General features: G+C 41.9%; 1 protein-coding gene across 1 annotated transcript in view; it reads right to left on the bottom strand.

Moving 5' to 3' along the window:
• Nucleotides 1-21,924, bottom strand: part of PLCG2 (phospholipase C gamma 2) — a 73,495-nt gene that overhangs the window by 13,377 nt on the left and 38,194 nt on the right. The window contains exons 14-25 of the mRNA XM_063141227.1: nt 18,489-18,593; nt 17,437-17,526; nt 16,637-16,815; nt 15,098-15,298; nt 12,345-12,464; nt 10,082-10,262; nt 7,719-7,787; nt 7,375-7,484; nt 5,919-6,015; nt 3,602-3,668; nt 1,824-1,981; nt 770-872 (exon numbers count right to left, since the gene is read on the bottom strand). Coding sequence (XP_062997297.1) covers nt 770-872; nt 1,824-1,981; nt 3,602-3,668; nt 5,919-6,015; nt 7,375-7,484; nt 7,719-7,787; nt 10,082-10,262; nt 12,345-12,464; nt 15,098-15,298; nt 16,637-16,815; nt 17,437-17,526; nt 18,489-18,593 — 1,480 coding nt within the window. The remainder of the gene's footprint in view (nt 1-769; nt 873-1,823; nt 1,982-3,601; nt 3,669-5,918; nt 6,016-7,374; nt 7,485-7,718; nt 7,788-10,081; nt 10,263-12,344; nt 12,465-15,097; nt 15,299-16,636; nt 16,816-17,436; nt 17,527-18,488; nt 18,594-21,924) is intronic.

The raw sequence follows: 21,924 nt of genomic DNA, 5'->3' as shown, positions 1-21,924 counted from the left end.
TAGATTGTACCCCTCTCACCAACCAGCCCTACCATGTGGGTCAAGGATAAGAACGCTCTGGTTAGCAGGGGAACTGATCAACTGGAGCACAGTAAGAGAGATATTGTTTAGCAATAGTCAGGCTCCAACTGAGCAGCTTTTAAAGTGATGCTCTCTCACCCTTTCCTGTCTTGTCATTAGGGCCCTAATTCCTAGCATACTTCCTCCACATAAGTATGGCTCAGAGATATTTGACATGCTACCAAATGGGCACTGTGGGTCCAGCTCTGGGCCTCTGTCCAGATAAGCCACTACCTCTGGTTCTTGGGTATAATCCTCACAGATCTGGAGCAGAGAGATGAGACCAGTCAGGATGCTGCAGTTCTTCCAACCCCATGACATTCTCAAACAGGTGGTGGTCTCAGGAGGGGGTGTTGACACCTGCCAACTCCCCTCGATTCCAGTAAGCAACAGGCTCAACAATAGGTTCGCATTCCTCAAGTCTCATTCAGTTCTGATCTGCTCCAGCCAGGTTGCTGGTGCGACTTGATAGGCAAGGTACCTTCTTGGGTGCAGCCACTAAGAAGGCCCTATCTGACGTCAAAGTCAACCATGCTTTCATCACAGAGAATGTAAGAACGCAGATAAATCATCATCATACCATAGAAGTAGTTTGCATACTTAAAAAAGAATAAAACTTTCCTTCCTGAAATCTGCAATTAGCAAATATTTGATCGTGTTTTGCAATCAGCAGATAAGGGGTTCAAATTCATAATTAAAAGCAGATTACCTAGATTCTCCTTGGTTTTGCTGGTAGGTATGCAGTAGATTACTAGATCAGATAATTCCATGGCAATTAACTGCTTCTTTTCCCAGATTATCTTGTTATTTGCCTGTTTGAAGATTTAATCAAAACAAAAGCCCATTACAGGATATACATCTGCACCAATACCATCCAACAAACATCAAAGGAATAGAAAATTGTATAATTAACCATTATTCCGTAATTTTAGAGATGTCCCTACATTCTCCACATGCCTAACTAAGATTGAACAAGAATTGTTATTCTCCCCAAAGTGAAACATACTGAACTCCAGTTTAAAGCAAGAAAATGCCCTCAATTTTAATAGAACACACATAGTATTATGGTGCTATTTAGATTTCAGATGACAAAATTGAACTTTTATCATCCAAAATGTCATGCTTTGATTTTGTGACAAAAGTGACATTTGCGGACAAAATCTAGTTTTGGAAGGGGGTGAGGAAATTGGAAGCTAGCACTTGCTTGATATTGTCAGTTAGTTCTTGCAGCAAAAGCGCAGGGAGTTTGCAGCCCCAGCCCCACGGTGGCTGTGGATCAGCGCTCCACTGGTTAGACGACGCAGGCACAAGACTGCAGCCACCGCGGGGCTTCCTCGCGATGGTGCGCTTTGAAGAAGTTGGGGATTTACACAACTTCTTCAAAGAGAGCAACCTCAACCTGGCAGTTCCGCCATGTAACGTTGCTCCGGGGTCAACCGGGGGGCGGAGCCTGGTGGAAGGCGATTGGCCACCGTCCACCAGGAAGAGGGTGGGGGCAGCTGTGGAACCTGGATGGTCCCCCAGGAACCCTGCAGTCCCTCTTCAGTGTCAGGATTAGCTGCGCTGCCCCGGGATTGAGGAGGGAGGCGGCACCAATCCGGCGCCATGAAGACAGCCCCCATAAGACAGGCGAGGGCTCTCTAAAAGCCTCCTGGCTGTTTACACGGTATTAAAGAACCTTTGTATCTTCGCTTCCAAGAGGGTAAGATAGTGGGCCCTCAAATAAAAACGACTTAGAGCTTCAGCAGTAGCATCACTTTTACCTTTTCGGTAGTTCTCCATGTGATTTCCCTGACGCTTTGATACCACTCGAACAGCTCTTCCACTTTCTCAGTTGCAAACTCAACAGGAGGATCGCTGCTATTCTTCGGCTCCAGGATGAAGACAAAATCCTTTCCATGTTTTCCCTGTGGCATTTTTGCTGTTGAGAATCAGGAAGAGTAAAGCACGATCAAATCTGCACACTGTAAGATCATCTCGCCATCTTACCACGCATGCTTAACCAAAGTTTATGCAAGAAAATTCCCAGCCTGAGAGCCATTCTGCACAATAAAATACACATTGTTTCTTGTTTGTTTTCCAGGGTTCAAATGTTTCCCTACTGATTGCTCATCTATTAGCTCAGTGGTAGAGTACATTCTTTGCATGCAAAAGAGCCCAGGTTCAATTGCTGGCATCTCCAGATAGCGCTGGGAAAAGCTCCTGTCTGAAATACTGGAGAGCTGCAGCCAATCAGCGAACACTGAGATAGATGGGCCAATGGTCTGACTTCCTATTGCTATTGTCACTGCTATGCAAAAAGCGTTGGCAGGCGCATCACAACTAGCTCATCGCAGCTTTTTCGTTTTGTTTTTGCAGCTGGATAAATGGCCCATGATACAATCTCACAGACACAGGTTATTTTTGTTAACTTTTTCCAGTTTTGATTCTTGGGCGACCGAGTGCTTCTTCAATGCACAACCAGTGCAAGAGTGTTCATCCTGCCCCCCTTTAAGTGGAAAAAAAGCAACAACACCAGTTTCACTTCTGTCACATAAATGCTTGACCTTTTTATGAACCTTTGGAGTATAATTTTGTTCCGTCAAAACTGAGGTTGCTTCCTTCCCACTCCCCTTTTGTAAGCATGCATTAATTGTCCATTTTAAAAGGGGGGGGGGTCAGTGTCTTACAGGACTCCAGCTGCTCCCTCACACCACCAAGCAAGCTTCTCTCCTCCAACAGCTATAGTTGAACAGAAAATCATACTACTGCCCTTGAAAGAGGACTTAGTATTTAAAGACTAGAATACAACTGGGGCAGATTTTGATGGATAACGCAGAAATACCCTGAAGCTAAGAAAGCATCATTATGAGTTTTTATTACACAATTAAATGTCCTTATGAGATTCTATAACACAGCCTTCCTCAACCTGTGGCGCTCCAGATGTGTTGGACTAGAACTCCCAGAATGCCCCAGCCAGCTCTGCTGGCTGGGGCATTCTGGGAGATGCAGTCCAACACATCTGGAGCGCCACAGGTTGAGGAAAGCTGCTATAACACAAAGGGTTGTATCCAATGTTAGTCTAGAATCATAGAATAGCAGAGTTGGAAGGGGCCTACAAGGCCATCGAGTCCAACCCCCTGCTCAATGCAGGAATCCACCCTAAAGCATCCCTGACAGATGGTTGTCCAGCTGCCTCTTGAAGGCCTCTAGTGTGGGAGAGCCCACAACCTCCCTAGGTAGCTGATTCCACCGTCGCACTGCTCTAACAGTTAGGAAGTTTTTCCTGATGTCCACCCGGAATCTGGCTTCCTTTAACTTGAGCCCGTTATTCCGTGTCCTGCACTCTGGGAGGATCGAGAAGAGATCCTGGCCCTCCTCTGTGTGACAACCTTTTAAGTATTTGAAGAGTGCTAACTGAAATCCCATTCATGTCCATGTTTGCTTGTTTGTTACATTTATATCCTGCCTTTCCAAAGGGTCCGCTCAAGAGTACATTGGACACAACTTTTTTTAAAAAAATTAAGGGTAAAAAGACACAGGAAAGCAGAGGGCTACATACCAACATTATACATATTGAGGTCCAAAATACCCCGACATAATGATCCTAAAGGATTGTCCTCAATTATCTGCAATGAAAATATTTACATTTGAAACCAGTCATTTTACCTTGTCATCAAATATCTTCAGAATGATGAGTATAATATACAAAACTGTCATAAATTCATTAAATCTTCAAGAGCAGCGCTTAAAAATAACCATTTTCACTGTGGGATTCATTCACAATTTACTGATTTTATTGTTTTAAAATGTTCTATACTGCTCCTTTATCACCAAGAGCCTGTATAAGCCAGGTTCTAATAGGCCTGAAGACCACAATGTAGAGGTGTGGACTGAGATGATTACCCCATTGTGTGACCCAAAACCTGATCAGCTCCAAAGCAGCTTGTGCCCACTGGGAGTTTCCAAGCAACTGAAACCAACCAGGAAGGAAAGACCTTTGTGTTCCCCTTATTCTGAAACAAGGTAAACGTATTTGCTCTCACTCTATTTCTTCCTCTTTCTCATAATATTGCTCTAACCCTATTCATTCTGCCCCTCAGTACCCCCGCCCCATGCCACTGAAATTCAAAAGTCATCCAGAAATGTGTAGGCCCTCTCAAAGCCCGCCTCACCATTTCCATAGCATCCCCCCTGCTCCCCACCTCTGTCTTCGCTTACTCTATCATGCTACGAGGTTGCTATGCTAAGCCATCATTCTTCTCTTCCGAGCCCAATTCAAGGTGCTGGTTTTAACCTATAAAGCCTGACCCAGCTTGGGACCACAATACCTGACGGAACACCTTCCCTACATGAACCTACCCAAACACTACGTTCAACATCTAAGGTCCTCCTCCGGGGGCCTACTCCAAGGGAAGCTCGGAGGGTGGCAACAAGAGAGAGGGCCTTCCCTGTGGTGGCCCCCCAACTGTGGAACAATCACCCTGACGAGGCCCACCTGGTGCCGACATTATCATCTTTTCGGCCCCAGGTCAAGATTTTTCTCTTCTCCCAAGCATTTAGCAATAGGTAATGAGGCTGGGTCTGTGTTTTGACTCAACATTTCTAAAGTTGATATAGTGGTTTTAAAAGTATGTGGATTTTGCATGTTTTTGTGATATTTATTTATTTATTTATTACATTTTTATACCACCCAATAGCCGAAGCTCTCTGGGCGGTTCACAAAAATTAAAACCATAATAAAACAACCAACAAGTTAAAAACACAAATACAAAATACAGTATAAAAAGCACAACCAGGATAAAACCACGCAGCAAAATTGATATAAGATTAAAATACAGAGTTAAAACAGTGAAATTTAAATTAAAGTTAAAATTAAGTGTTAAAATATTGAGAGAATAAAAAGGTCTTCAGCTGGTGACGAAAGGAGTACAGTGTAGGCGCCAGGCGGACCTCTCTGGGGAGCTCATTCCACAGCCGGGGTGCCACAGCGGAGAAAGCCCTCCTCCTAGTAGCCACCTGCCTCACTTCCTTTGGCAGGGGCTCACAGAGAAGGGCCCCTGTAGATGATCTTAAGGTCTTTAATTTTTATGATCTTTCATTTTTGTATATTGTTTTTAAACGTTTTATCTTATGTGAACCTCCCAGAGAGCTTCAGCTATGGGGTGGTATATAAATGCAATAAATAATATTAATATTAATAATAATATTATTATTATTAATAATAATAATAATAATAATAATAAGAAGAAGAAGAAGAAGAAGAGTGGCAAAATACAAAACTTGTACCATTTACTCCTAATCTTTGCCAGCGATCTGATTTCTCCCGTTTTAGTCTAGCATGTGAGATTATAGTCTACCATGTGAGCACCACACCTCAGCAAAAGATACAAAAGGGGAGAGAGAGGCTGTGGCTCAGTGGTAGAGCACATGCTTTTTCATGCAGAAGGTCCCAGGTTCGATCCTTGGCAGCATTTCCACGCAAGGCAGGAAAAACTCCTGCCTGAAACCACTGAAGTCACTGTTGACAATACCGCTTCCTATGTTTCTATTCCAACATTTCCAAGTTCATCAGGTACACATGTGCATGTGTGAACAAGAATATTTGGCAACCCCCTTGCACACAAAAACACACAAGATCTAACAAAGTTCCTCTTTACATAGAAAGGTATCCTAGGGCAACTGAGCCCAATCTTCTACTTATGCACACGACAGATTACTACATGGATTTCTATCTTTGTGCACATCTGGGGCCTGATCCAGAAGGTCACCCTTAGGTGTCTGTGCCTGTATGCAGATGAGCTTTCCTGGAAAAGAGCGCCTGAATGGATTGTGTGAACCCCATGACAGGGATAACAATTAGGACTAGATCTTCCCACCTGGTTCTCAAGTTGTTCCATGCTATCGGATGACATGTCTTCAACATAATTGGATGGAAAATAGTGCTGAACTTTGCATCCATAATCTCCTTTCCACCTAATAAATTGAGAGAACAGTAAGCAGTATGGTCTGAACAAAAAACAATAAAATTCAAAATGCCCACTGAATAAGCGTCAAGCAATCGCCCATTTGTTGCCAACTTGATTTCAAAGCTGCTTTCTCCAAAAATGTTCGAGACACATAATCATGAAATCAGCATTCTTACAATGCTAACATTAATATGCATTCTCTATAGAAGCAGAATACCTTCCGCCCAACCAAGGCACGATGGTCAATACCATCAGAATAAAAGTTGCACAATTGTCTGAAGCATTTAACAAGAGGACACTTAAGGACAGAAATACAATTTCAAAGGGACTGTATTTAGTAAAATGAAAAGAACGGCTTGCTATCACTAAAATTCAAACTACTTGATCACTGTAATTTTAAAATGTGCCAGCCAAGTTTTCCAGGAGGGAGACACACAAAAACAAGAAATTGTTTTATTTCTTCCAAGAGTACTGTTTCCAGTAGTTTATTTAACTCTGTTTTAGTTGTTTGTTTTAATCAAAAATATTGCAAGATGGTTTTAATTGTATTATTGTTCTTTTAATGCTGTAAAATGCTTTGAAATATTTTTAAAATGCGAAGCATATATAAGTGTTTACTATGTTTGGTGACTTCTAGAGGAAAATAGGTTCTCTCAGAGAAGCAGACAAGGGTTGCTTACAGGTTGGCATCCTCTCCCATGGATGTCATTCAAGCACCGTTGCAGTCCCTTCAAAGCAAAGGTTAACCTTCAGAAGTCTCCCCCTGAACCGTGATTATTAATATAGCATTTTTGGAAGGCATATAATCATGCCTTACAATTCTAATCTCATTCATGCAATTGGCTTCTCATTTTACCCCATGACAGGAACTTAAAAGAGAGGGGGGGGGGGAGGCACACACACACAAAAAAGCCAAAATCTACAAAAGGGCACTCTTCAAAAAAGCATTAAGGTAACAGAGGAAGCCAACCAGAGATGGTAAACAAAATACCAAACAAGCTTTCAATTTTCACCTTCCCCAGGGGAAAAGGAAACTATTTCAGCAAGGCATGATGCTAAGACGTCATGCCCTACAGAAGAATTTAAGGAGGTTATTCCTTTGCCCATAAGGCAGGTGTGAATTGAAAAGTGTTGGGTATTTTATATCTCTGACGAGTGTCCTATGCTATCTTAGCACCGTTTTGAAATCTGCCACCTCCACAAGCCACCTCCACAAGCACCTTGAGGAAGTTCCTATTTAAAAAAAAACAAAAGAAAAAGTGAACAGTATCTTGCCTAAAGCAAGATGGTTGAGACTTAAGTTTGAAGGTAGATCTGTACAAAAGCTTCAACAAAAGTAGCAAAAGTGTAAGAGCTTTCTTCTTACCAACCACCAGATTCTTTGGAGACGTTATGAATTAAGGCCCCCCGGCAAAAAGTCAGCTCGTCTTCTCTTTTAGCTTGGTAGTCATATAAGGCTTTGACAGTTCTCTGTGGCTTCAAGAGAAAGACATGGAAAGAGGCTACAGATCAAAGTGATTACTGAATTCTTGGAAACACTATAAAAATAGGAACACAATCCTAAGACAATCCCACCATATGCATTTTTATTTGCAGTCAGCTTTTTCAATTTTCTAAACAGAATATAAAGATAAACAATGCTGGTTCTCTTAGCTGTTCCTTTCTCTCAAATCAAGATTTAGTCTGAACAAAATTTAGAGAATAATTTACCACAGAAGGCGTTATTTCATTGGGCACCACATACATCTTGAGATCATATAACGAGCTAGGGTCTTTCTCCTGAGATTGGAAAAGGAAATAAAATTAATTCCACAGGTCAAAACAAAACAATGAACGCTTGTATTTAATGTGTTAACATAAGAATATCACACAGCCCAAATAAATATCAAATAACCAAACATTGTTTTGCGGATTTTCCTCTCCTTCCCACATTTGGATTTCCAAACAAGCGTCAACAGTATTTTGGCAAAGTTTTCTGACTTACTTTTAATCTTTGAACTAAAAACTGAAGCATTCTTAGTGATTGACAATTTTGGTAATTATTCTAAAAGAACTAAGAGAAATAATTATAACCCTCTTCTTGGTAACTCTCTGTTAAAAAGAAAATTAAAATATAGGTGACTCAGCTTTCTGCACAGCAAGACATCAACTTTGTCATGCACACAGGTCCCTCTGTGTGGGGCCATGAGTTAGAACTTAAATACAAACAATGTATAATGTATTCATCTTCCATTCCAGAAAACAAACACACACCTGGGCCTTGGAAGTGGCCATTTCAATTCATCATACAATCACAGAATTGCAATAAGCCACCTATGGGCAACCCGTGGTCCACATGCAGCCCTGATGTGCCTCACCCACTTTTCCCCATCAACCAGCTGGTCAACCATAAGCTGGGGAGCAGAGAACAGACCGCTCTTTCCCTGCTACTAGTAGCAGCAGGGAAACATCAATCCATGCAATTGAATCATTGGGAGGGGGCAAGGTTAAAACCTCCCTACCCACCCACAGCGATCCTGCTCCAGATCCCGTGATCTCAGCGGGACAGGAGGGAAGGTTTGGAACTCCTAATTCCCACACACTGAGGTGTGTGTGTGTGTGTGTGTGTGTGGTGGTGGTGATGGTGTTCCAAAACACCATCTGGCCCAACACACTACCCCAAGACAGAACTGTTCAACTGCTAGCCCATGGCAGACCTACTAAATAAGAACAGAAGAAGTGCCCTGCTGGATCAGACCAAGGGTCCATCTAGTCCAGCACTCTGTTCACACAGTGGCCAACCAGCCATCGGCCAGGGATGAACAAGCAGGACATGGTGCAACAGCACCCTTCCGCCCATGTTCCCCAGCAACTGGTGCACACAGGCTTACTGCCTCAGATACTGGAAGTAGCACATAATCCTCAGGGCTAGTAGCCATTGATGGCCTTCTCCTCCAGGAATTTATCCAACCCCCTTTTAAAGTCATCCCAATTGGTGGCCATCACTATATCTTGTAGTAGTGAATTCCATAGTTTAACTATGCGCTGTGAAGAAGTACTTCCTTCTATTTGTCCTGAATCTCCCACCAATCAGCTTCGTGGGATGACCCCATTGGGTTCTAGTATTTTGAGAGAGGGAGAAAAATGTCTCCCTGTCCACATTCTCCACACCATGCATAATTGTGTACACCTCTATCATGTCTCCCCTTAGCCTCCTTTTTTCCAAGCTAAACCATCCCAGCTGATGTAACCTTCCCTCGTAGGGGAGATGCTCCAGCCCCTTAATCATTTCAGTTGCCCTTTTCTGCACTTTTTCCAGCTCTATAATATATGTATTTTTAGGTGTGGTGACCAGAACTGTACACGGTATTCTAAGTGTGGTTTCATTATAGATTTATATAAAGGCATTATGATACTGGCAGATTTATTCTCAATTCCTTTTCTTATAATACATATTGCCAGTAAAGGAATCTCTCAACCAGGGTTTGAAGGTATTTACAAAGCCTAGTTAAAATGGACTCACTGGTTATCTTTTTGTTCATTTTAATTCTCAATGGTCCTCAGTGGGACTTGTGCCAACGTAATGCTTAAGTACAGTTAAGTCTGAATTGGGACTGGTGGAAGGTATTTGTGGTCAAGAAGTGAAGGAGCACATGATCCTGTGGACTGCTTCAGGTTTCTTAACTACAGTTATAGAATCCCCACTGCTACACCTGCACCACCACCCTTATATACCATTTTCCATAGCTAAAACTGAACAGTTTAACTGAGGATTCAATAGTGGCCTAGAGAATATTCTAAAGGCACATGGTGCAGTTCCAGTGCTGAAGACAAGCAGAGGCAGGCTTATAGGCTCCCTGCATGGAAGTGTGTTCTGGGAGCCATATGTGATTGATTGAATTATCAAGAGCCCCCCAAACTGACAGCCTAAAACTTGGGGTTGGAAAAAAGTGCACAAGTACACAATAAATCCTGCAAGTCATCCACATTCTACACAAGGCTTTTATACAAGATTTTAACAACCCATGCTTTGATGGATTGACTGATTGATTGACACAAGGTTTAGCACCTTGGTTAAAAAGATAAACACTTGCCATGCTGTAACGTTCCAGCAGTTCCTCAGTCACAGGATAGCGCAATTTCATTTTCCTGTACAACGGATGCTTCTCGTAGTAGTTCACCAATTCCACTAAACTCTCAAAATAAGCCGATGTTCCTATGACAAAGAGGCGGCCTTCTTGCTTGATTCGGCAGTGCTTCACTTTCCCCTCAGCTCTGTGGAATGAATGGAGATCGAGCTTTTGAAAAATGCCAGTAAGTCTGTGTTAACAACTGGCAAGATTTTCCTATTTAGCTAAACTTCTGCAGAGGGCCACGGTCACTTAGAGACGCTGGAAAGACTTGTGTTTCCCGGCTCGGAAATACAAGTTTCAGAAGCTTGCAGGGCCTTCCTCATATACAAGGTGAGCCTTTACAAGTCTTCAGGTCTTGAATACTTTTCCAGCTACGTTTTGGATCCTCTCTTTCTGCACTCTTACCCAGCCAGCACCCAAACCCCTCCCAACCACACCATTCACACAATCCATCAAACCTCCTTTGCCACCATTCCTCCGGTCCACTTACCTGGCTATTATTGTTGGTGGAAGCGGGAAGGACTAAGGATCAGACTCTGTCAGAAATTTGGACTGGCACAGATTAAGTCGAACTATTTCCCAATTTGAGAGTGTAGGGAGTTTGCTCAGTTTAAGCTGAACCTATCCAGTTTGAGCCTGGGGGGCCTCACCCATCTCTACTGTCATTAGAGTTTTAATGGTGGATTTTACTTCTCTTTTTTGTATTAGATAATGACATGGATCACACGTAAAGGCAAACTGTGAATTAATTAACCCACGATTTCCCACGCACGAGGGGAAGCAAGCAAGTGCACTGCCTCTGATGCACTAGTCACTACCACTTTCTGTAAGCAACCCCTAATTATGGGTTGCAAACGTGATGTGGAGGCCTGGTTGTTTAGGTGCTAAACAATCAAACAGTTAACCCTACAACAAACCACGGATTCTCTACTGGGGCCATAGCTAGACCTAAGGTTTATCCCAGGATCATCCCGGGTTCGTCCCTGCCTGAACGCTGGATGCCCTGTGTAGCACTTAGATGAACAGGTTTGACCCCATAACAATCCTGGGATAAACCTTATGTCTAGCTGTGGCCTGGGTTAATTGACCCATGATTTGCCATTACATGCAAACCAAGTCACTATCTTTTGTATATCCTATTATCAGCTTTTATTCTATTTTGGTTTTAAGTTAGATGCCTTAAGCAACTAAGGTGTTTTCAAGTTTAGTATTTTTATTTAAGGCATTTATATCCACCATTTCCAGGATGCTCAAAGTTCTTATATTCCAGGGTTCAATAGGATAATTCTTTTCTCCCTCTGGGATTGTACATATTGTGTTGCTTGGAAGAAATGCAGAAGCTAGCCTGCTGCTATTTTTCAAAGTTACCTTTATTGATACTTAAATTTCTGAACTGCAGCTACATACGTTAGATAACTGAAAGGGCAACATGTATACAGAACTCATCAAAAGCTATTGCATATTTATAATTCCAGCATGCAAGCACAATACCGGAGTGGAGGTGGGGGTGGGTGGGGGGAGAATTCTTCCAGTGCACACTTGAACCAGACTCAGGCTGCAGGTGAGCGGATTTCCAGTGGCAGCCAGAAATGTATCTATGTTTGCAGAATGCAAGCAAGCAGTAATTGGTAATAACTACTGCAGCTGTAAAGGGAGAGAGCTCTCACTTCATCCCCTCGCATAAGGTGCCAGGAGGTTTGAACGAGGTTATCTGACAGTAGTGCCTTGGTGCCTCACTCTCTGTGTAGCTGAGATAGTCATCAGATAGAGGGAGCTATTGGCCCAATTTTTACTGTGCTATAGCACTACACAGATAATTTTCAGAGAAAGAGACTGATGAGAGCACAGCTCATCAGACCGGCCTGACCAGGTGATCTGGCCTTGCATAACATTGCTTCAGGCTTGGTTCCTCTCTATGTGAGTAACTCTCCAGTAAGAATAGCTGCTCTAGTGACTCCAGTGCCTTGTATCACTTTCACAGGACTCCTGCTTTTTGAAACTTCACCATCTGACACACCTTGGCTACTTACCAAACACTGCCCCCTCTGATCTCCATCCACTGTTCTGGAATTTAACTTCTGCCTAAACTCGACTATGTGCTCAGCTCCGGCCCTTGCAACTGACTGCTTGGAAGTCTGCCCCTGCAGGATCCCAACTCCTAGAAATTGTCATCTTACCCTCCTCCGTGTCACGACACGTCATATCAGTACTGTTTGTCTCTCACCTGAAAGTCATGGCATAGGAATCGGGTTCATCTCTCTTCCTTATTAAAAAAGCTCCGTCCCTAGGAATTCGCATCAGCATGTCTTCTGCTTCTCCTCGGCTCAGGTTACTGTAGTACCAGCTACAAAGAACAAAAAGAAGTGGTTGCAGAAGTAGACTCAATCCCATTAAGAACAGGCAGCAGTGATAAAATTATAATTTCAGGCAATAGTTGCTGATACTTTATGCACATACTTTCAGCCTGCCACCATAAATGAAACAACGAGTTACTCCTAAACACTGAACGCATTAGCTTTTCTCATTCTCACATTGTGTAAATCCAACAACAGTAACAAAACACCTTACACCAGATGCTAAGTACAGGCGAGGTAGTTGATAGTAAAGCACACATGTAGTTGTAAAGACAGGGGCGTCCCCATGACTGATGCAACAACAGTACATACAGAGGGATTTTCCTGACTGTCAACATGAGCATGGGGGGGGGGGGGGGGCAGAGAGAGAGACAGAGAATCCCAAACTGCACCACCCTTACATCCCGATTTTAAGAGTGAAAATAAACATAATCTAAAAAGGACAACTTGCAGTGGTTTCTTCCTAGGATTAAAACTGAATAGATGGCCAAATTAGATATGACAATGGCAGGCCCAGGTTATTACAAATAAAGTAGACATTTCAACATTTAAAGCAAAGAAGTACTTGGGTGGTGTGAGCTTCCTGTGACTAACATTTATTGCCTATTACTTCTTTTCCTAAGTGGTTTTCACTAGGGCTCAGCTGAGAAGACAAATGCTTACCGGGGAGGAGGCAGACCAGACTCTCACACCAGACTGTAGGAAGGCAAGCCGTAGGTGGGAGTGAGGATTTAGAATATCTATTCTTCCCTAAACACAGACACACACCCCTCATGGATAAGCTATATGCTACATTAAATTAAATGCATAGCTAGTTCAAACCGTTTCTTTACTTCAGTGTAAATGCACAGAGCTTTAATCTAGATCAGGACTAGCACATGTGGACAGGGAGGTTAAACTTCCCCATCCAGCTGCTTCCCCCTAAATTCACCCTCCCCCACCACATGGAGATTAAAGAGAAAAGCCTTCATTGGTGCCAATAGTAGATTTTTTCTTTTGCTAGCCACCACATGGGGGCCGGTGGGGGGTGTATTTAGGGGGAAGTGGCTGGGTGAGAAGGTTTAACTCCACCCACGGTGGTCCCAATCCAGATCAAGGTCCCTCGTACTTACACTAAATTTTAAGCAGCTAGGATCTACTGGAAGTCATGCGTTTAACGTAGAATGTCATTTAGCCCTCAGTCTGGCTTTGATACAAGATTGGAGCAGATTAGAGTCTAAACTAATGGATCTGCTGGAGTCTAGTTTGGCCTTGAAAGATGAGCACAACAGTGAATCACATACTGGTCTTGTACTCCCCTCTCCACTATGCTCTGGACTAGCTTTCCTATCATCGCTGTTATAGCCTCCTTCAACTCTGGAAAGTTAAGTAAGGTGTCCCATGGCCACAGAAAATGAGAAGATCGCCTCTCCTCATCCTTTCAACAAGGGGAAGAAGGCAGGGGAAGCCAGATCCTATCCCACTCTGGAGAGATCTCCAAACAAGACAGGTGGAAGGGATACTGCTTCCTTCCATCTCAGGCACCTATGGAAAGTAAGAGAATTGTTACTGCAGCTGTGGAATACTTCTTTTAACTTTCCTCAGCTGGAAGTGTTGGCAGCAGATGGGCTAGGTAAGAATGATGGCTGAATTAGTGTTTGATTTACCGGTGTGGTCATCTTTCAGTTCAACTCCTGAGGAGCTGCATTCATTCCATAACTGAAAAACCTGTTTTGTGTCCTTTTTTAAAATTTCCAGGAGGATAGCTATGTTAGTCTGTTGCGGCAAAAATAACTAAGAGTGTTGTGGTACCTTAAAGACTAACAAATTTATTCTGACAGTGTCCACAAAAGCTTATGCCAGGTTAAATTTGTTACATCTTTAAGGCTGCTTTTTACAACTGTTATTTCTATTTCAGATTTACAGGGAGATTTGTCCCCATAACTCTCTCTTCCTTGCATGCCTGTACTAGCCATTTCACATGTATCAGTGCCAAATGGAGATAGAAGAACCCAGGACACTGATTTGCTGGTTCAGACCAGAGGTATTACTATTATGAAACATCAATCTTGGAGGATCAGAGACCAGCAAACCCATCCCACACATCTGAAGGTCTAACCCAGTTACTCCAGCATAACCCAACACATTCCAACTCTAGAAAACAGAAATAAATATTAGACAATAGAGCACAGGGGGGAAAACAGCCTGTAACGCACTGTAATAATACAACAAAAGCCTACACAAAATAAGCAGGATATCCTAAGATAAAGACAAGGTCTAATGTGCTCCAAACTATAGCAAAGCAATTTTAAAAACCACCTAAGTGTGGTTTAAAAGCAGAGAAAGTAAAGAAGGGATTCAGGCCAAGATAATCCCATTCAAACAAAATCTCTTTCTATCTTGGTCTTCTGTCTGGGAGTTCTTTGTTTTCCAGCAGGGTAAAAACTCTCTCTTTTTAAAATCCTAAAGTCAAAATGCATAGTCAAAGCAGAAAGTGCTAAATTGTGGTTTGTTAGGCTAGGGTTTTTTGTTGTTATTTTAAAACAAATTCCCCATAATCCACAGTAGCTGTGACAAATAGAAAACTTCAGCATCAAAAATAGCATTTAACCCCACCCTAGAATTTCCTTTTGGCTGTACATACTTTTTAGATTCATGAGGCTTGGGGCTAGGCACAGGATCAGTCAACCGTAGTTCAAACTCTGCACACCGCAAGTGTGCTTCTTTATAATGTTGAACTAGATCACAGATGCTATCAAAGGTAAGGTTGTCAGTCAAGTAATATTTTATAGTATCTCCATCAGTTGAGGAACGGATACGGCAGTGCTGGACTCTACCAGATCTCCTAGGAAGCATGAAAAAAGAATAAACCAGCTATTTTTCTAAAACCACATCCATATACTTGCCCTTGGTTTCTTGTTGTTTATTCAGCTTGTAAATTGCAGGGCTAGGAAAGAAGACTGAAAGCAACTAGAACTGCTGGTAAGACAAAGCTAAGAATTTATGGCATTCTGACATGTATGTCTTTGTGTGCCAGAATTCGGTATTACAGCCCAATATTTTGGCTGCAATCTACATGGCTTTTAAGACAGAAAACCCAAGAGTAAGACACAGTACAAAGTCTACTTGCTTAAACAGTTTGACTGTACATTTCAGCAAGTCACGAAAGCCATGTGAAAACGTAACACTCAAAACATATCAGATGCATGATTAATACTGCATGGTTAAGGCTACATGTAAGTTTGAAACCAGGATTTGAGGGGGTCTGCAAACCCTGGTTATGGGGGAAGCTGGTTAGTGCTGAAATGAACATACTGCCAAAACATGGTTAAAGTAAATCACGAAAGGAAGCGGGGGCAGAGTCACATGGCAGAGGGGAAGGAGGCGTGAATGCTTGAGCCCATGGTACACTATCACACAACCATCGTAGATGTGTGATCGAGGGTGTGTGTGTGTGTTTTTAATATGCATTAGCCATAAGCCATTGCAACATTGTATACAAAACACATTAAAACAGGTAAAATTATCAGACTGAGGATTGTAAAAATTATTTACACCAGCCATTAACGTACAACAAATATAATACACCATAAGCAAATAAAACTGGCAGACGAAAAAAATAAATAAGAAAAGGTTAAGACTTAGGGCACAAAAATAGACATTATCTTAATGGCAGCTGCCAAGCTTTTTGAGGACTTTACTTTCAACCATTATATCAAGTATGCAAAACATGCATTGTCCTTTTTAAAGCAAGGATCCTAACATTTAAAACAACAGCAGCAGCCGCCTATGCTTAACAGCGAATTCCAGAAGTTCAGCTTACTAAATTCATAATCAATTCATTCCACCTAAATGAGGACATTCCTTTCACTCGTAAAAGAGTACGCTTATACAGCATTAGACAGATCGGGTGGGGGAGAGAAAATCAAAGCAGTGTTTGGACCAGCACTGCAAATGGTATCAAACCAGATACAGTTACAATGAATTTAGTCATACTGTATCGAATTGGGATTACTTAACGCCTGCAGTCCTTTATTTAGGGCTCAAGCCAATGCATGTTTAGACAACGCCTGATTGCTTTGGCTCTCAAAGTATACAACCAAATGTTATTCCTACACAAAAACAGAAAAATAAGTGCAACTAAAGGTTTTGTTTTGTTTTAAGACATCCCGCGATCTATTACCAGAAGGACAGGGTGTAGTCATTAGGGAAAGCTTCACTCTCCCTCACTAGGAACGTCCCATCCTTGCCACCCATTTCAGCACAATATTCTTGGAGCAGCTTCTCTGCAGTGGTTCTCCCTTCTTTCATTTTCCCATGGAACCATTTCTCACCATAGTGCAACTCTGTACGCTGCACGTCCTGGAATACAGAAAGGAACAACATGTCAGGTTTCAACCTGCCATTACTTTATAAAGCTAGTAGCGGGCTGGATTTCTGGAGAGTTTATCAGGAGCAAAACGTTTCTCTCTGAAGGAGCTGTGCCCCAATGGTAGGGGAGAGGAAAGGGCTTGATAAACGCCAAGAAAAAGGGAACGATCCTGCAGGGCTCCACGTACCACTGCTGATCACCTGTCTTAAAGCAGGTGCGGCAGCCACGTCATGGGAGGAAATCCACAACACAGCACATCACAAGGACCCGTATATTCACCCTCTTTTTGCAAAGAGTGGATGTGAAGCATTTGCATTTTTAAATACAGCCAGTGAAGGGCAGTAGTTAAGAAGCTGAGCTGTAAACCAGTAAGTTTCTGGTTCAAATCTCACATCTGCCTTGGCTTGCTAGGTAGTCTGAGTTAAGTGAAGTCATTTAACATGGAATTCCAATACAAACACATTGAAGGCTATGCTGGATTCATGACCAAGCAAATAAAGAGTTAAAGGGTATTTTTCTACGTAAAAAAAGCACTCAGAGCTTTCATTAGATGGTTGCAAAAAAGGAGCTTTAAACACTATAAAATCTTTTCACTGCTGAAGTTGTAGTACCTTTGATGGTTCTTCTTCTATGTTCTGCTCTATATCGTCACTGAATGAGAGCTTTTCATTGGCTATAGCACAATAATGACGAGTCCATTTCTAGAATGCAAAATAATTATTGGAAGGTAACAAAAGCAATACAAAGTTGATATAGAAATAGGGAAGCATCATTAGGGATGTCCAGGAAATCTGGACCTTTTTGGGCTCGTTGGAGTTTCCACAGTGTGGCAGACTCAACTTACATCCGTGATCTGAACCGCGGGTTTTCCCTGAACTCTGGTAACATTTTGCATTTTTGTTGTTGTTGTTGGCTGCAATTGCGCACTTTTGTGTAATTTGCAAACGTTTATGGTTGCAATTCGCATAAATTACAGCCACACTTTGCTTAAATTAAAAAAATACCATAAATCCACTAGCTGGCCTGACTCGCTGCAGGCCAAGTCATGCCAGCTAGCGGAAGACGAACCAAAGTCCGGGGGTGGTGAGCTGATGAAAGCTCCCAGAGCTCCACCCCTCAACCAGACTCCTTGCACATCCTTAAGTAACATTCACGTAGTACGTGGTGTGGTGTAGTGGCTAAAGTGTTGGACTGGGAGTCAGGAGATCCGGGTTCTAGTCTCCACTCAGCCATGGAAACCCACTGGGTGACTTTGGGACAGTCACAGACTCTCAGCCCTACCCACCTCACAGGGTTATTGTTGTAAGGATAAAATGGAGAAGAGGAGGATTATGTACACCGCCTTGGGTTCATTGGAGGGGAAAAAGGCAGGATATAAATGCAATAATGAATAAATAAATCTGTTCCCTGTTGAAACCAAATTCCCTGTGATTAATTTCAGCCTAATAATAATAATAATAATAATAATAATAATAATAATAATTTTATTTGTTACCCACCTCTCCCTCTGGATTGAGGCGGGGTACAACACAAATGCAAACACCATAAAATACATATAACTAATTAAAACATTTAAAACTAATACATTATTAAAAATGGCACATTATTAAAAAGGCAACTTGGGAATCTTTGTATGAGATGACAGAAGCAAATAAATATTTACCTGGTCTATGGTGTCCCACATGTAAAGTTCTCCTTGTTGCTTTTTTTCCTCTTTCTTATCTTCTGTGTTCACATCTACATCACCTTTTGGGCCCAATTTTTTATGCTAGTATAAAACAAACAGCAGTTATGAAAAATGGAACATCTGGTGCGATTTTTCCAACATCTCTGCTGAACTTTCTATTTGCTGTATTAGAGCCACGGCAAACAGCAGGTGAAGCCTTCTGAACCAAGCCGCAAATTGCTGGTCTGCTAGTTCTCTCACTTCATTTACTGCAAAAAATGACTAACGTCTGGCCCGAAATCACTACGCACACAGAGCAGGGCTGTAAAGTTCAGTGGAATAACGAGTTACATTCATTCATCAAAAAACTTGACAAACTTAAAACAAACTGCCCCCAATTAACCAGGCAGCAGCTTTTTCAAAAAATAAAGTTGTTTTTAATATAAACAGTTACAAAACTGCGGGTGACAGGCTTCATATTAACAGAGCCTTTACCCTTCCTTTCTCTCATACAGAAGATGGAATGCTCTAAGGCTCAAGCCCTCTTCAGGCATTCTTCTTATCGTGTTGTATGAAGGTGTGATGAGAGGAACATTGCACACACACACCTCTGTCATCACATCTGTCACTCTGTATGTATGTATGCAGGGCGAGAGTCTGACCAGAGAGCCTCCTGTATCCGTGGATACTCACCACACGATTAAGAACGCCTGTTCAGACTGACGATGATTTCCACACATACAGGGCAACAGATGCAGCAACAGAGCAGGGCACAGCTGGAGCGCCCCTCTCCTCACGTGCCGCATACAACACTTGGCAGGATATGATGAGTTTTAATCAGGTCCTGCATATGTCTTATGGTTGATTACTCAAAGTTTGTTTTTAGATATATGTGTACACTCTCTGTCTATGTGTTTTTGTGTAAATGGTTTTTAAACTTTGTATACTGCATTTTTAGTAGTTTTTAATCTTTGTAAACTGCCCAGGGAGCTTTGGCTATGGGGCAGTATAGAAATGTAATAAAAAAAAACCCATTAACAATTATAGAATTGTTGAGCTGGAAGGGGCCACAAGGTACATCTAGTCCAACCCTCTGCAATGTGCAGGAAAAGCAATTTAACCAGCTATGAGAGGTGGCTGTTCAACCTCTTCTTAAAAACCTCCAGAGATGGAGAACCCATAACCTCTGTAGGTAGACTGTTCCACTGTTGTACAGATCTTACTGTTGGAATCTAGTTAGCTGTAACTTATTACCCATTATTTGGGGTCCTAATTTCCTATCATAATTCCACAGTAAGAGCAGTGCCTAAATAAGGTTTTAGAGTCTAGTCTTAAAAACCTTCCTCTTTAGAGAAGCATTTAGCTTACAGGAAGCCACTTCCATTGCCCACGGTTGCTTTTGTTTGAGGCTTCTTACCAAGGCTTCTCTGTAGGTTAATTTTAATCTGAATTTCATAATACTTGTTTATTTTACAAAGCAATACTTTGCATCTCTATTCAGACCTAAGTCCCATAAGTCCCATTGCTTTTGATGGGGCTTACTCTCAGATAGGTGTGTACAGGATTGCAGCCTTACACTGCTTGTGCTGTGATCTTTATCTGCTCTTCTCTATTATTTTATTCTATTATTGTGTTATGTTACACTCTCTGGTGTAGGTGAGGTGATGTTTGCCCTGTCCTGGACGGGGTTGCACTCTCCCTAAAGGATCGGGTCCGTAGTTTGGGGGTGCTCTTGGATCCAGAATTGTCACTTGAGGCACAGGTGAACTCAGTGGCAAAGAGCACCTTTTATCAGCTTAGGCTGATATACCAACTGCGCCCTTATCTGGACAGTGATAGCCTAGCTACAGTTATCCATGCTCTGATAACCTCTCGCTTGGATTACTGCAATGCGTTATACGTGGGGCTGCCTTTGAAAACAGTCCGGAAGCTTCAGCTGGTACAAAACAGGGCAGCCCGTTTACTAACAGGGACTGGCTGGCGAGATCACATTACACCAGTCCTTTTCCAGCTTCATTGGCTGCCAGTCCAGGTCCGGGCCCGATTCAAAGTGCTGGTATTGACATTCAAAGCCCTAAACAGTTTGAGGCCAGGTTATTTGAAGGAACGCCTCCTCCCATATGTACCTACCCGGACCTTAAGATCATCTACAGGGGCCCTTCTCCGTGAGCCCCTGCCAAAGGAAGTGAGGCAGGTGGCTACTAGGAGGAGGGCTTTCTCCGCTGTGGCACCCCGGTTGTGGAATGAGCTCCCCAGAGAGGTCCGCCTGGCGCCTACACTGTACTCCTTTCGTCGCCAGCTGAAGACCTTTTTATTCACTCAGTATTTTAACACTTAATTTTAACTTAAATTTAAATTATACTGTTTTAACTCTGTATTTTAACCTTATATCAATTTTGCTGCGTGGTTTTATCCTGGTTGTGCTTTTTATATTGTATTTTGTATTTGTGTTTTTAACTTGTTGGTTGTTTTATGATGGTTTTAATTTTTGTGAACCGCCCAGAGAGCTTCGGCTATTGGGCAGTATAAAAATGTAATAAATAAATAAATAAATAAATGTTGAAGTTGTAAACCGTTTTGGATATTTTAACAGAAAAGCTGTATATAAATATTGTAAATGCAGTACAACTAAATAAGATGTTGCCTGCTGTGACATGTATGCTTCCTTTAAAAAAACACGTGAATATACTTTTCTTCTTCAACAGTATTTCGCCTGCATGTAAATTTAATCAACCAACTAAAGCTTTTTTTCTTTCTTTTGTCTTGATTTCCCCCTATAATTGTATTAACCAACTTTTCTGAAACGACTGTTTAAACCCCAGTTGTTAGGGGACTGTTCTATTTTTTATTTTATTTTTTGTTGTTATATCTAAACTAAAATAAATACATATTCTAAGAAAATTTTTAAAAATCTAAAAAACAAGTGAATATACTTTTCTTCTTCAACAGTATTTTTGCCTGCATGTAAATGTAATCAACCAACTAAAGCTTGTATGATCATTCTACAAAGTTGTGTTTAATTAGGCAACAGTCCTAATACAAAAAAAAAGTTAACTACTCTTGATTTTACAGGTAAGGAATGAGGGCCCATTTCTGTGCCTCCATTGAAATAAAGACCAGCAGCAGTAACTATAGTGGGGATCCACATGATGTACATGTCTTGAAACAGAGATTTACAAGAGAATTCAGATGTTGGAGGAGCAGGAAAACTTCATAATGGTTACTACTGCCCCAGAAACAGAGAATCTGGGATAAATCAGAATGGTTTTAAAAAGCCACCAAATTGCCAGATACTAAAACCAAGGAATACTGGCCAGAAAGACAGTAAGAGAGAACAAAAAGTGTGTCCAAGAATGGTGTATTACTAACCATACCAAAGATGCAGATACATCGTAGACTTTGTTTCCCCACTCCCCAGCAAAGACCAAGTTTT

Source organism: Elgaria multicarinata, chromosome 14 (genome assembly GCF_023053635.1).
Source record: "Elgaria multicarinata webbii isolate HBS135686 ecotype San Diego chromosome 14, rElgMul1.1.pri, whole genome shotgun sequence".
In the NCBI taxonomy this organism is placed as follows: domain Eukaryota; kingdom Metazoa; phylum Chordata; class Lepidosauria; order Squamata; family Anguidae; genus Elgaria; species Elgaria multicarinata.
The sequence above is the reverse complement of the archived record's forward strand: the minus strand, read 5'-3'. Positions and strand labels throughout refer to the sequence as shown.